Here is a 15,694-nt window from a genome sequence, read left to right on the forward strand (position 1 = left end):
AAACTCGAGCAAGAAAAAGAAATAGAACTAAGAAAACCTGAATTGGAAAAAGAGGAAAGGGAGAAAGAAAGAGCACTTCACAGAGAAAGTGAAAGAGAAGAGTGGGAATTCAAATTAAAAGAAATGGAACGAAGACAAAGGAGTGGTCTTTAATCCAGGGTAAATTCTGGTCAGAAAGAATCTGAATCCAGCCCAGGACCCAGCAAAATGCTGTTTAAATTTATACAAGATCTCCCTATATTTAAGGAAAAGGACGTAGAGACATTTTTCATATCTTTTGAAAAAATAGCCAAACAAATGAAATGGCCAAAGGAAAGCTGGACACTGCTTATGCAAAGCAGGTTGATGGGCAGAGCTCATGAAGTTTATGCCATGCTTCCTGAAGAGGCTTCCACAGATTATGAGATGGCAAAAAAGGCTATTCTCGCTGCAAATGAGTTAGTCCCTGAAGCTTACCGTCAGAAGTTTTGGAACTTACGAAGATTGGCTAGGCAGACTTAGGTAGAATTTGACAGGGTAAAGCAAATTAATTTTGATTGTTGGATATGGGCATCAAAGATGGAAGCCACGTATGAGAACCTTAAAACTGATTCTCTTGGAAGAGTTTAAAAATTCCATCCCACCAGTAGCGAGAACTCATATAGATAACCCAAATATTTTAAAAGCCAGGCAAGCAGTGGAAATTGCTGATGATTTTGAGCTTGTGAATAAGCCAAAACCTTTTGTCTGTCACTCCCACAAACCCGAGAAGGATAGAAGGTGGGAGACTGAAAGGAAGGCAAGTAGCTGGGGACAAGGAAGGAAGGAAGGAACAGCTGGGAATGCCCCCGGATCCCCTCCTCAGGCCAGAAAGGAAGGTGCCGAGGGTAGAAGTGAGGCCCACAAGCCGGAGTGTTATCATTGCCACAAGGTGGGACATCTTCGTTCAGAATGCTGGAAGTTACGAGGTAAATCCATGGGACTTGTTGAGGTACACAAAGCTAATGCAGAGAAAGAGGCGCTGACTGAGAGTACAGCAGATCAGGCTGTAGCTTTAATGGCAGCTGTAAAACCAGACATAAAAACTAAAGTGAGTGTAGATGTTAAGAATAAGATACCTGAAAGTTATAATGAATTCTTGTCAAAAGGAAAAATAACTCTATATCCCTTAAGTGAGGCAGGCAAACCTATTGTTATACTTGGGGATACAGGAGCAACCCAAACTCTTTTGCTGGGGAAAAGGTATAACATTTCCACCAGAGAGCGCACAGAACGCTAAAATTTTAGTTAATGGAATTGGCGGGGAGTATATATAGCGTGCACCCAGAGTGTGACCTAATATCTGGGATTGTAACTGTAGGAGTTGTCCATAGTTTGTCAGTAGAGGGAATTGACTTACCCCTAGGGAATGATTTGGCTGCATCAAGAGTATCACTTTCTCCTGCAGTCACAGGGAAATCAAGTGAAGTTAAAGAAACGGAACAATTACAGGAACAAGTTCCAGGAATACTTCCTGCATGTGTAGTAACCCGAGCAATGGCTAAACAGGTTCCATTGTTGGAGGTAAAAGTTGGCACCACAAACAGAGAGCCAAGTATCTGAAACTTTCCTTGGGGGTTTGGATAACCCAAATGAGATGTTTAACAAATCTTCTATAATTGCAGCACAGTAAGATGATCCAGAGTTACATAGAATAGCACAATTGGCTCCGACAGAAGCTGAGGAAAAAGGAGTTCCAGAAGGCTATTATGTTGAAGTTGGGGCTTTGAGGAGGAAATGGAGACCACCTCATAGACCAGCGGATGAAGACTGGACAGTTGTTCGATTGTGGTACCACCTAAATATCGCCAAGAATTATTAAGGTTAGCACCTGACATTCCGCTAGCAGGACACATGGGGATTCACGTGTAAGTCAACATTATTACTGGCCAGGCCATGAAGGCGTTTTGTAGGACATACCATACGTGCCAAATGGTGGGAAAACCACAACCTACCATTAAACCAGCACCACTGATTCCTATACCAGTTATTGAGGAACCATTTAGTAGGGTATTGGTAGACTGTGCAGGATCCTTGCCAAAAATGAAAGCAGAGCATCAATATATACTCACTATCATGGATATAGCTACTTGATTTCCAGAGGCTATTCCTTTGAGGACAAATACTGCTAAAGCAGTAGTAGAGAAGTTAACCCAATTCTTTACAAGATATGGATTACCACTTGAAGTTCAATCGGATCAAGGTTCTACTTTTATGTGTAAGATATTTCAAGAAGTCATGGGTAATTTGGGTATTAAATAGTTAAAATCTTCAGTATATCACCCGCAGACACAGAAAGCTTTAGAGAGGTACCAAACTCTCAAAACAATGATCAGTACATACTGTCACGAATATCCGCATGATTGGGATAAAGGGCTAGACTTTCTTTTATTTGCCACCAGAGATTCACCAAATGAGTCTACAGGTTTTAGTCCTTTCAAATTGGTTTACAGACATGAAAGAGGTCCTCTAAAACTCATCAAAGATAGATTCTTAGAACAGAGGAATAAATCTTCGATACTAAACTATGTATCTGTGTTCCGGGAAAGGCTCACGAAAGCTTGCAATGTGGCTCAGGAACGCCTAAAAGCATTCCAACCTAATATGAAAAAAATGGACAAACAAGAACGCAAAGACCCAAAATTTTCAACCAGGGATGAAGTATTAGCATTATTATCGTTACAGAGGAAACCATTAAAAGCACGGTTCAGTGGTCCATATAATGTGATCAAAAGAGTGGGTGAGGTAAATTATATGATTGACACCCCTGATCGCCAGAAAATGAATCAGTTATGTCATATCAATATGTTAAAACACTATTATTGCAGGGAGGAGGATAAGCCAGTACAGGTATGTCAGGTAATAGGGACTGCTGAGGCAGAAAAGAATAGTGAGGATGAGGCAGAAGGAGGCCTAGATAATGCTCAGATTGAACTTTCTACTTTCTGGTTAGCAAATACAGAATGGCTAGGAAATTTGGACAATATGCTTTTGTACTTAGATGCAGAATAACATGACGACCTAACCAGGCTGCTCACAACATTTAGAAGAGTCTGTAGGGATAAGCCAGGATGTACAACCTTAGCCACACATGAGGTGGATGTAGGGGAATCCGTTCCTTTAAACCAGCATTCTTACCACTTAAGTCCAGACAAACAGGCCCAAGTAAAAGCAGAAATCCAGTACATGCTAAAAAGCAACTTGATTGAACCTAGTCAAAACAGCTGGAGTTCACCAATAGTATTAGTGTCTAAACCTGACAGGTCAACCCAACTTTGCATGGACTACAGAAAAGTAAATGCAGAAACGAAGGCAGACTCCTACCCAATTCCTTGCTTAGAAGACTGTATTGACAGAGTGGTCAGTGCCATGTTTCTTACAAAGATAGATTTGTTAAAGGTATACTGGCAAGTTCCTTTGACACCTTGAGCTAAAAAAAAAAATCAGCTTTTCTCACACCAGACAGTCTTTATCAGTGCCGAGTGATGCCATTCGGGCTAAAAAACAGCCCAGCAACTTTTCAGAGATTAATGAATCAGGTGGTAGCCAGTGTTCCCAACTGTGTAGTGCATCTTGATGATGTAATACGACAGTAACACTTGGAAAGAACACTTAAAACAGTTAGAAATTCTATTTAAAAAGTTACAAGCTGCTGATTAAGTGGTAAATCTGGCAAAAAGCGAAATCAGAAAAGCAAGAGTGACCTACATCGGATATATAGTGGAGCCAAGAATGGCAAAAGTACAAGCCTTAGTGGAGTTCCCAATTCCTAACACTAAATGTGAAATCATGAGGTTTTTGGGGATGTGTGGTTTCTACAGAAAGTTTGTACTGAATTTCATTGCTGTAGCTGCTCCACTAACCAATTTGTTACAGAAAAAGAAAACCAAAGTAGTATGGTCAGGTGAATGCCAGGCAGCTTTTGAAAAACTAAAGGCCATTTTGACTAATGCACCAGTTTAGGCTGCTCCAAATTTTGCGAAACCCTTCAAGGTAGCGATTGATGCTAGTGACCTGGAGGTTGGTGCAGTCTTATTGCAGGATGACGAATCGAGAATAGAAAAACCAGTAGGGTACTTTTCAAGAAAATTGAATCCCCACAAAAAAAGTATTCCATCGTGGAAAAAGAAACATTAGGACTTTTGCTGGCTCTTAAACAGTTTGAAGTATATGTCTGCCACGACTACAAAGAAACACAAATGCATACTGACCATAATCCATGAACAACTGTGGAAAAATTTAAAAACCAAAATGCCAGAATATTCAGATGGACTTTATTGTTACAGTTTTACCATTTGAAGATTGTACACGTTTTAGGAAAAAACAATGTTATCGGCGATGCTTTGTCACGGGTTTAACCTCGCTGAATTACATGAGTAACAGTGGTACAAAGAAAAATTGTGTTAATTACCGGTAGAGTGAATGAGGGCATGGATGTGAAAATACATTTAAAATGCTTTTCTTTTCAATTTCTGTTTTATATTGTAATGAAATGCATTCAAGAATGGCGTTTCCTTTCGCCGAGGGTGGAGGCATCATGAGAGTTTTGCTTTTTTAAAGAAACTAAGAGGTCTGTGTGCCATTAAGAATGAAAAAAACTTTGTGAAAGTTGACTTGGTGTTTGAAGTCAGCAGGTTGTAAACTCGTATCCAAGCAACAGGAAGATTTTACGACTGTCTTGTGAATTGGTGTCATGCAGACACCCACCTGCCAAGAATGAGGCACATAATTTTGTCATGAACATTGATTTGAAAACTGTCGCTGAAGTCAATAAAGGACTTGTTTAAAAAATAAATCACCAGGCCCTTGGCTAGAAAGACATTTGCATATTAACAGACAGTGCTTGTGGAGACAAAGGGATAACTTCCCTTATCCAATTTAACCCACAATGGACTTTGGGCACCAGACATTGAGGGTGAGGGAGCTCAGATTTCAGGATGACTGCTGGGACGGCCAAGTCCACAAACAGACGTGGTCAGACCAGCTGGTCATGTGACTAGCCTGCTTGGCAACCTGGTTTTTCTGAATGATACAAAAAGTTTTGAACAGAGAGACTGTAGTATGCTCCTGGACTGAAGAAGACCTCTCGGGTCTGGCTCTCCTTTTTGTCACGGAACTCCAAATCCACTGAAGACAAGAGAAAGGTCCCCTACAGCAAACAAGGTTTAAGAAGAATACTGAGCCCCAACAAAGAGCAAGATTTACCTACAATCAAGGACTCTACAGTGAGCTTGAAGAACCGTAACAAAAATCCGTTTCAGAGGATGTCTCAAACATTTCCACTTTATTTTCTTCTGCTCTTTTCTGTGTCTATCTGCATGTGTGTATCGCGTATGCACGCTAGCGTGGGCGCGTCGTGTATCCATAGGCGTTAACCGAATTAGAGTTTAAATTTAAAAATTTCAACCTTTCTTCTTTAAACCTAAGAAAACCTGTTTGTGCTGTTTTCTTTACCTTATAATTGAAAAGCAGTGAACAAGGATTCACTAAGTGGGAGCTAAAAACCCTGTGTGTTTAAAATTAAAACCCTGGGAATACCAGGTGAGGGTTGAGAGGGAACCCTCGACCCCTTTCTCACCTGGTCGTAACACTTGGTCGCTGTTGAAAGCTTTCAGTTTCAGTTCTGCAGTGTGAAAGAGACCAGGGTGCTGTGAGCAGCTAGAAGAAAGTTGCTGTTGCAGTCCTGGATTTGCAAACCAGAAAAAAGAACTCTCCCCGAGTGGAAGACTGGTCTCTTGCAAAAAAGGAATCTTATATTTGATTTGGGGCTGTGTTCTGCCTGGAGAGAGAGAGAAATGACATCCGGAGAGAAAAGACCCAGAGAAAGATGAGTTGCTGCTCTCTGTGGAGAAAAGCTCCTTTGCTGAGAGGAAGCCTGCATTGTTAAAGGGAGCAAAATTCCTATTGTCTTCAGTCTCTTGAAAATCTCTGCTTCAAGAGTGAGTCCTGTTGCTTTTGTGTTTTTGGAAGTGCCTGAAATCAGAAGGAATTTTCTACTGTTAAGACTGCTACTTTAAAATTTAAGTAGACCTGTTGCTATAAGCTGTTGCTGAAAGATCTGTGTGACGCCTGCTGCAGACCAATTGCCTTGAACGCCTACCCATTCACAGACTGTTTATCAAACTCACCTGGAGAGATGAGTGGCATCCAACTATTCGACTCTGAGACACCTCACCGATCCAGAATACCCAACCAGAAGTTACCCAGTTATTTTACTATTCCTAAGAAACATTTCTAATATTAACACATAATTTTAAAACCGGTTAACCTGTTGGTCTGCAAATGTACGTGTGTGCATGAGGGTTAGGAAGATTTATAAAAAAAAGGGAGTTATAAAGTCTTTTCATACATACAGATTTATCTCTATTTCAAAACTTGGTTTATTAATAGTTAATTCTGTTGTTGTTTAAGGAAACCTGGTTTTGGCATGCTTTATTCTGGGGGATAAATAAAGTGTTTAATTTGGCTGGTTTTCTGGTAGGTAGGAAACTTTACTAATATGCTGTGACCTGTGGAGTAGTGGGACTCAAATAAAAGTGCATTATTCCCACCTTGGTCATAACAATGCTAAATACATTTTTAATACTGTTAAAATTATTAAGACATTTGTTAGGCAAGAGTATTAAGGGTTACCGAACAAAAGTGGGCGGATGAAGTTACAATACAGATCAGCCACTATTTAATTGAATGATGGCACAGGCTCAAGGGGCTGAATGGCCTACTCCTACGTAGGTCTATGATTTTAAATGAGCCAGATTTCAAATGTAGGATTCTCAATCATAGAAAGAAAGAAAGCAAGAACGAAAGAAAGGACAAAAGAACAAAAGAAAGGAAAGAATTGCATTTATTATAGAGCAAAATAGATGTTACTAAAATAAACACCATTCCTAAGATCACAACCAAAATATATATACCGAATAGTTAATGTATGTTGCAGTTTCAAATAGGCTAGGACTAGGCTGGTAAACATTGGTGCTTTTTATCAAAATATTGTATCCAGTTTGGGGCACTCTGCCAAGCACAAGGTAAAAAGAGAGACTTACTGAGGTGATAATAGGAATGAAGGATGAGGGCACTCTAGTTATGGAGGAGAGACTAGAGAAAATGGAACCCTTTTCATTGGAGTAATGAAGGTTAAGGTGATGACAATGGTTAATATTATGAAGGGTTATGACATGAATCAGTAACTTGAAGGTCCTTTCAGCAACCAAGTGTTAGAGACAGCAAGTGTTTGCAGAATTTTTTTTGTTCACAGACACTTGTTAGGGCATGTAACATCTTAATGCAAACAGCAGTGAAGCAAATGCAGACTAGCCTTTAAAAAGGGAAATGGATAAATATCTGAAAAGATATTTAAAAAGGCTAGGGTTATAGGCAGGAAAATGGGAACCAGCACTGGTCTCCTTCTATTTGTGCTATAATGTTTTCTGATTGTATGAGAAGTCTCTAACTTGAAGTCTATTCAGTATGTGAATCAGAATACTGGATAGATGCTACAACCAGGTGAGAAAGGTGTCTAGGGGTCTTTCTCTGTCTTCACCTGGTCTTATTGTAACAGGGTTTATTTTTTAAACACACTGTTTGAGCTCCCCCTTGGTGAATCTTTGCTCACCGCTTTCCAATTAAAAGACAAAGAAATGAGCACAAACAGGCTTTCTTAGATTTAAAGAAGAAAAGTGAAATGTATTAAAACTTAAACTTTATCTCTAATTCGGTTAACTTTACGAATACAGGCCACGCCCCACATTAGCATGCATATGCGATACGCACATGCAAATAGAGACAGAAGAGAGAACAAAAATAAAGCAGAGAGGTTTGAGGCAATCTCTGAAGAGGGTTTGTTACTGTGTTTGGAGCTCGCTGTAGAGTCCTTGATTGTAGGTAGTCTTGCTTTTCGTTGGGGCCCAGTATTCTTCTTAAACCTTGTTCACTGTAGGAGACTTTTCTCTCTTGGGGTTCATGTGTCTTCAATGGGTCTTCAGTTCTGTGAGGAAGAGATGAGAGCAGACAGGATAGAGATGTTCTCGGTCCAGGAGTCAAGAGCTTTCTGAGTTTTAAAACTCTGTAGCAAGTTCCAATTCAAAAAAACTGCAAAGCCAGTTAGTCATGTGACTAAACAGGTCTGACCACGTCTGTTTGTGTATTCGGCCACCTTAGCAGTTAACCTGGAGTGCTAGCTTCTCCACCTTCAACACCTGGTAATCAAACGTCTATTGTGGATTAAATTGGAGCAGGGAGTGGCCCCTTTATCCTTTCCAAGTACTATCTGTTACTATGCAAATGTCTTTCCAGTCAAGGGTCTGGTGTTTTTTTAAAAAAGTTCTTTCTTTACTCCAGTAACAGTTTAAAAATCAATCTTCATGTGGCAAAATTAATGTGTCTCATTCTTGGCAGGTGGGGGCCTGCATGACATAGAAGACAGATTGTTTAAGGCTATCACACCAATGGAAAACATATAATATAGCCCCTTTATAGTACGAAAGTGTAGCCTTCATAAAGATTATAAGTGGAATCTGCTACATTTCATAATTTTGTGACTTACTTGAATGGTTACTGTAACATTTATATTTTTGGAACAAAGCTTACATCTCTTAATGTTGGTGCTTTGAACTCATCTGACATACTGGTCACTTGTCAATCACTCCTAAAAGGCTGAAGAAGAGAGGGAATATCTATTTCTTACAATATTCTCTTCCAAAAGCTCAACTGCAAAAATAGTGGTAATGTTGCCCTTTAAGTAGGGCCTGGCAATTTTAGGACATTAAAATGGATAAAATTTTGAATTAATTAGTAGATCTTGCAAGACATTGCTAATAACCTAGAATGGCATTTCTAATAATTGTTATCCCGCTGCATGTAATGTGGAAAAGTAGATGTTATCCTGCTGCAGTCTAAAGACCACAGTGGTTTGCTCATCTTTATAATGTGGAAAAGTATTGAGGCAATCAATGACTGCTGAAATAAAAATATTACATTTTTTACCAATACTGAAAGATACAGGCCTCCGATGAAATATTTATGTTTATATTATATTAAATGAAATATTACATTAGCTTAAGATACAAGTAACATATTTCTTAGTAATTACAATATAATCAACAAAATTGCCCACCTGTAGGGTAATATTGTAATACTTGCATAAAATGCAAGTACTTCATTATTACTTCTTCCTGTATTAAACAACTATTTAAGTTATTTAACTTATATTTGTATAGCACCTTTAATGTAAAAAAACATCCCAAGGCACTTCACAGGAGCATTATAAAACAAACAAACAATAAAACAAGTATGACACCGAGCCACATAAGGAGATATTAGGTCAGATGACCAAAAGCTTGGTCAAAGTGGTAGGTTTTACGGAGTGTCTTAAAGGAAGAAAGCGAGGTGGAGAGGCAGAGAGGTGTATGGAGGGTATTCCAGAGCTTAGATCCTTGACAACTGAAGGCAAGGCCATCAATAATGGAGCGATTAAAATCAGGGATGCACAGCAGGCCAGAATTAGAGTAGTGCAGATATCTGAGGGTTGTGGGGATATTACAGAGATAGGGAGGGGCAAGGCCATGGAAGGATTTGAAGACAAGGATTAGAATTTTAAAATCAAGACATTGCTACACCAGCAGCCAATGGCAGGTCAGCGAACACAGGGGTGATCGGTAAACGGGACGGTGCGAGCTAAGACATAGGCAGCAGAGTTTTGGATGGCCTCAAGTTTATAAAAGGTAAAATGTGGGAGACCAGCCAGAGAATGCATTGGAATAGTCAAGTCCGGAGGTAACAAAGGTTTCAGATGAGCTGAGACTGGGGCAAATTCAGGTCACGATACAGAGATGGAAATAAGCAGTCTTAGCAATGGCGCGAATATCAGGTCAGAAGGACATCTTGGGGTCAAATGTGACACCAAGGTTGTGAACAGACTTGACTATGAAAGATTTTTTTTCTCTCCTTTGCTTTCTCTAATGGATTTGATAATGAAGTCTTGCTGATTTAACAATTCCAGGGAGGTTTTTTTCTACTGCTGGATTTCTACTGTGCAGAGCTGACAAATTCTGACTGCAACGTCAGAGGTCAGCATCAAAGCAAACTTAGCCAATGCTCTGGCTATGCAGTAAACATCAGATCTACCCAGCAGCACAAAAATAATTAATCTCAAGCATTGTCTCAGAGTTTTTATTAAATATCTTCAAGGATATACTTTTTTTTATTCTTTCATGGGATGTGAGTGTTCATGGCAAGGCCAGTATTTGACGCCCATCCCCAAGTACCCTTGAGAAGGTGGCGGTGAGCTGCCTTCTTGAATTGCTGCAATCCATCTGGTGCAGGCACACCCACCGTGCTGTTAGGGAGGGAGTTCCAGGTTTTTGACCCAGCTAGCAAAAAGGTTCTTTGATCCCTACCACTCACACATCATAGTAGCTATTTGTAAACTTTCTGCTTGGCATTTGTTAGGGCATATAATGCCCTGACACAAACAGCAGCGATGCAAATCCAGACTGCCTGTCATGATTTGTTGTGAGGCATGCTGGGGCTTTTAGTTTCACAGTAGCACTTTTGAAGTGGAAAGCTACAACTCCCACTCATTTTCCTCTCACTCACGGAGAAAACATGTGGATAGCAGCAATGCAAACCCCAGAAAAAAGGGTCATGCCAATATGGTATACTTTTAAGCAAGCACTTCTAACATTGAACAATCAATATTATGGATACTTTTTTCAGAATTGCACAGGTTTTGTTTCATATGTTTTCCTGCTATAAATTTTATTTGTAACTGTATATCCTGATTTGAATGAAGTAAGATGACAGACAAAATTATTTGAATAAAAAATTGCATTTATATAAACTTTTAGCATAAAGAAATATCGCAAGTTGGTTCACAATTAAATGTAAAGAAAAGGACACCAAGCCAGGAAGGGAGAAAGTGGAAGGGATGATTGAAGCTTAGTAGCAGAAACGCAGTTTAAGAAGGTTTCTAAGGGTTTAGAGAGAAAAGAAAGATGAAGAGCAAAGCAGAAGTGTTTAGACAGAGACCAAGGCAGCTGTAACCTGCCATGAATGATGAGCTGCAGAGATGGGGAGGTGCATCATGATTAGAAGTCAAAAAAAGGAAAGCAAAGAGAATTACAAAATTAAATTATCAAGGAATATAAAATGAATAATAAAGTATTCCACAAACACATAAATAACAGAAGCAAAACCAGGAAGGGAATATGGCCACTAAGGGATACACAAGATAAACTCACAGGTGACAACAGCAAAATGGCAGAAATATTGAGCGTCACCTTGCCTCAATATTTACAAGAGATTGACAAGGAAGACAAGGCATTAGAAGAGATCAAAAAAGATGATGATATTTCAGATTAAAATGGAGGTGGGGAGATAATTGATAAACTAATCAACACTAGAGAGCAGAAAACCCTTGGTCCAGATGGATTGTATCCATGCATATTAAAAGAAAGATAGAGATCACAGAGACATGATTTCCTATGTATAACATTTCATTAGAAAAGGGAATAGTGGCAGAGGACAGGCAGACAGCTAATGTTAATCCTATATTTAAAAAGGGAGTTAGAATAATCCAGGGAACAATAGATCAGTTATCTTAATGTCGCCGGTTAATAAAAAAGTAAATGGAATCTTTACTCAAAGATGTAATAGAAACGGAACATAATAAAGAGTAGTCAGCATGAATTTCCAAAGGGAATGTCATACTTGAGCAACTTTATTGAATTCTTTGAAGTAGTAAGAGAAAAAGCAGACAAGTGTAAAGTTGTAGGTAGAATATATTTGGATTTTCAAAAGGCCTTCAATAGGTTACCGCATAGTACACTCATGGCTAAGGTCAGAACATGTGGAGTCAGGAGAATGGATAGCTAGCTGTCTACAAAAAAAATGTGGATTTAGGGCAAAAGGTGGGAAGTGGTGTTCCACAAAGATAGGTGCTGGGACCACTGTGGTTCACCATTTACAATTTGGACTAGATAATCGAAAGTACAAATTCAAAATTTACAGATGACACCAAGATGGGGGGGGGGGGGGGGGGGGGCGGTGTTAATACTGATGAATAATGCGACAAAAAAATAGAACATTAATAGATTTGCAAAACGTGTTTACTTGGCAAATGGATTTCAACATAGATAAATGAGGTAGTGCATTTTGGTAGGAACAATAAGGTGACCACATACTACTTGAATAAGAGTCTAAATGGAGTACAGGAGCAAAGGGGATCTAGGGTACAGATACACAAATTACGAAAAATCTCAACAAGTTAATAAGGCCAGATTAACTAGGAAGGAAGGAACAGACTCCTGTAGTGTTTTCACTGTCACAAATGGCCTCATCTGCCTGGTTCACTCTCTGAATGAAGGTATTGCTAATTAGATCACCTGAAAGTACTCAAAGCATCAGCTGCCATTCTAATTTGTTCTGCATCCAAGCAATCTGTCAGTGGAAATGTGAAAGGAAAACTAAGCACTGTAAAACCAGTCCAGATTGGCATTCCATTGACTGAGAGAGTCAGCCACATTTGGATTTGCAACAGGAAATCATATTTGGTACTTCAGAGAACTATACCCACCCATTTAGTGAAACACTGCCACTGGCTCACAGCTGTGCTTTATTGTTGCTACAGGATTAGCTAACCACTGAGAATATTTTGGTATGGGGAAGATCACCAACTGAAAGGACAGGGTACGGAGTTAGGCTTTCCTGTCCAAGTGTAAAAAGACTGTAGCTCACTGAATAATGTTTGGGAATAATCAAAGGACTGTTGGAGGACAGTTAAATCCGTTTTTGGCACTGGGCAAGGCACACTTGCATAGATAAAGGTGGAATTGTTGAACACTATTTTGGCTGAAAAGTCAGCTCCACTATAACGTCAGGTACGAACAGCCCTACTTAACTTCACTGTGATAAGATAGAAGTAAAACTACTGACCTTGGTAGTTTAAATCAACAAGGCAAGGAAACAGTAATACTAATCAACCAGCATTATGTTACTTACACTGGAACAACAAACAACATGCCTGTCTGCAAGAAATCCCTAAGATAGATGCCAAAAATTACAAAGCAGTATCCTTTTAATCAATCAAAATAAAGCTCATGGAAACCAGTTATTTGGTTGCCAGCTGGCTTAAGCACAAAATTGGTTAACCCTGAGATGCTCCCAAACCCAACATCCATAAATGCTCGTCAATGCCACAGGTTGGAATCAAATGACAATGATGGAGGCAAAGAACCTGACTCCTATCCTTCTCCATCTAGGGAATGGAAAAATATATTTTTTTCATAAAACAATGTTTTAGTTCTGAGTAAAGCAATTTGCTCAAAAATCGATAACTTTTAGCAACATGACGCTTATGTTATGTGTATCATGTTTTAAATCCAATAGACACCTGGATGGGAAAAAGGGGGAGGGAAATTGCTATACTGTTATTTTCCTACAATTTTACCTGAAAAGGGGACTTAATTCATTACAGACTTTAGAATATTAAATGTAAGTATAATTAGCACTCAATAACGTCAAATTGTTTTGTCTTCACATTTCAATTTAATTGAAAATATTTTCAATTACCTTAGCATATAAAAATATGATCAGTGTTTTACATTCCAGTCTGAAGAGTATTACTGTAATGCAAGACAGTAATTAAAGTAAGCACATTACTGTAAGTAAGAATAATTATTAATCTTTGAATCACAAAACTCTGCAAAGATCAGATTGTTAAAATAGAACTTCCAGGTCTTGCAGAATTTACACTTATATTTTTTATAGTACCTTTCATGACTTCAGGATGTCCCAACGCACTTTGCAGCCAATTATGTACCTTCAGTTTGTAGTGTAGTCACTGTTGATATGCAGAATACATAGAAGCCAATTTGCATTATGCAAGGCCTTGGTTGAGGGATAAATATTGGACAGGACATCAGAGAAACTCCCATGTTCTTCAAATAGTGCCATGGGATCTTTTATATTTATCTGAAAATGCAGACATGGCTTTGACGTAACATCCCATCTGAAAGACAGCACCTCAGACAGTGCAGCACTCCCTCAGCAATGCACTGATCAGCCTAGATTTTGTGCTTAAACCTCTGGTCTCTGGAGTGGGTCTTGAACTCACAACCTTCTGACCCAAGGTAAGATTGCCACCACTGACCCACAGTTAACACCTTAGGGGACATGGTCTGCTTAAAGGAGCAAATTTGAGACCATTAGAAAAGGAAACAGACTCTATGAAAAGCCAAAATTATAACTTTTAATATCTAATTTTCAGTATTATTCTGCAATGTAAAAGCTATTATTTTCCAATCATCCAGATATGATTCTATTTATTTTATTCAAAAGCACAAATCGTTCAACAGAGAAATGTACGGCAGCAATGAAGGGATGAAAATAAGAAAAGCTCATAAGGACCAGTCCCTCGCCCTCCGAAAACTGTTGATAAAAAGCATGGAAATCACTGAGATATCGCAAGTAAAAAATGAAAAGCCATGTAAATCAGTAAAGCCACGGGAGCTAACAGAAAACATGCTTTACACTTTATTTGGTGAATATACAGGTGCTAGTTTTAAAATGACACAGTACACTAGCCCTAGACTTGGAGTTTTTAAAAAAGTGCAATTTGGGCTTGTTTAAAGGGTTAAGCTGTCAATCATAGAAGGATAAATGCTTCCTCAATGCTTACTTAGTTAAACAAAATCAGTGTCTGAAGCTTGATTAAAACTGAATGCTCCTTATCTTATAGAGGTGACAAGTCTATATTAATGAATACATAAACACAGCCAAGAACAGTTTCCAGGTCACCAAATAACAAAGGGAAACAAGAATGAAGATAAGTTCCAAAACCAATTTTGGTGAAAGCCAAATGAAAACATGAAGCCATTAAGGCTAGATGTCAGTTTTCAAATATTAGAATGTTTCCAAGTTCACTGTACAGTATTCTGCTGTCTTTGTAGGCCCATTACTAAAAAGGAATTCAAAGGATAACAAGTGCAAAATCTAATATACATTTTAAAATTTATGGCAACATCAAAATTTCAGTTAAATGAATTTGACATACGGGGTTTCAAGTGTACCATTTCTTCTTGTTATAGGAAATGTATTTGACGAGGATCATACACTTTTAAAACTGGTTTAAAATCGGACACACTTCATATACTGAAGTAAAAAGCAGTGCTCAAATAAACAGCAACCAAACATGCACCCACTTGCTTCTAGCAGAGAGAGAACTGAAAACTGAAACAAATTAGTGATACTAAATTGGACACTCAGTAAGATACCGATGGGGGAATAGAGAGTACAGAATTGCAAAGGACATTGAGCTGTGCGTCATCGTTTGTAGCTGTAGAAGCAGAAGCATGAAATTTGGACATCAGTTATAACTGGTTCATTTTTAAAGTAGTCAATGTATGAACTATGTATATTTTTACGGCATTTTTTGAGGGGGAAGACAAGGAGAAGGATTTGTTAAACAGAACTTGATTTCACTTTAACAGAAAAAAACACCCACATCTCTACCTGTTGTGGTGGCAATATTTATACAAAACAGTTTTTAAAAAGCAACCTACCTCAATACCAATCTCAAAACCTCCACCAAGACCAGCAATGCCTATTGCCGAGGGAGCAGACCATCCTGTATGAACCAAATACAAATTCAAACATTTTAGCCATGAATAAGACAAAAAGA

General features: G+C 38.7%; 1 protein-coding gene across 2 annotated transcripts in view; it reads right to left on the reverse strand.

The window, feature by feature from the left end:
• sh3yl1 (SH3 and SYLF domain containing 1) overlaps positions 1-15,694 on the reverse strand; it is a 212,444-nt gene that overhangs the window by 130,072 nt on the left and 66,678 nt on the right. For both annotated transcript variants that reach the window (XM_068022027.1, XM_068022017.1), the window contains exon 4: positions 15,576-15,640. In XM_068022027.1, the coding sequence (XP_067878128.1) occupies positions 15,576-15,640 (65 nt within the window). The remainder of the gene's footprint in view (positions 1-15,575; positions 15,641-15,694) is intronic.

This window comes from Heterodontus francisci, chromosome 3, assembly GCF_036365525.1.
Source record: "Heterodontus francisci isolate sHetFra1 chromosome 3, sHetFra1.hap1, whole genome shotgun sequence".
Lineage (NCBI taxonomy): Eukaryota > Metazoa > Chordata > Chondrichthyes > Heterodontiformes > Heterodontidae > Heterodontus > Heterodontus francisci.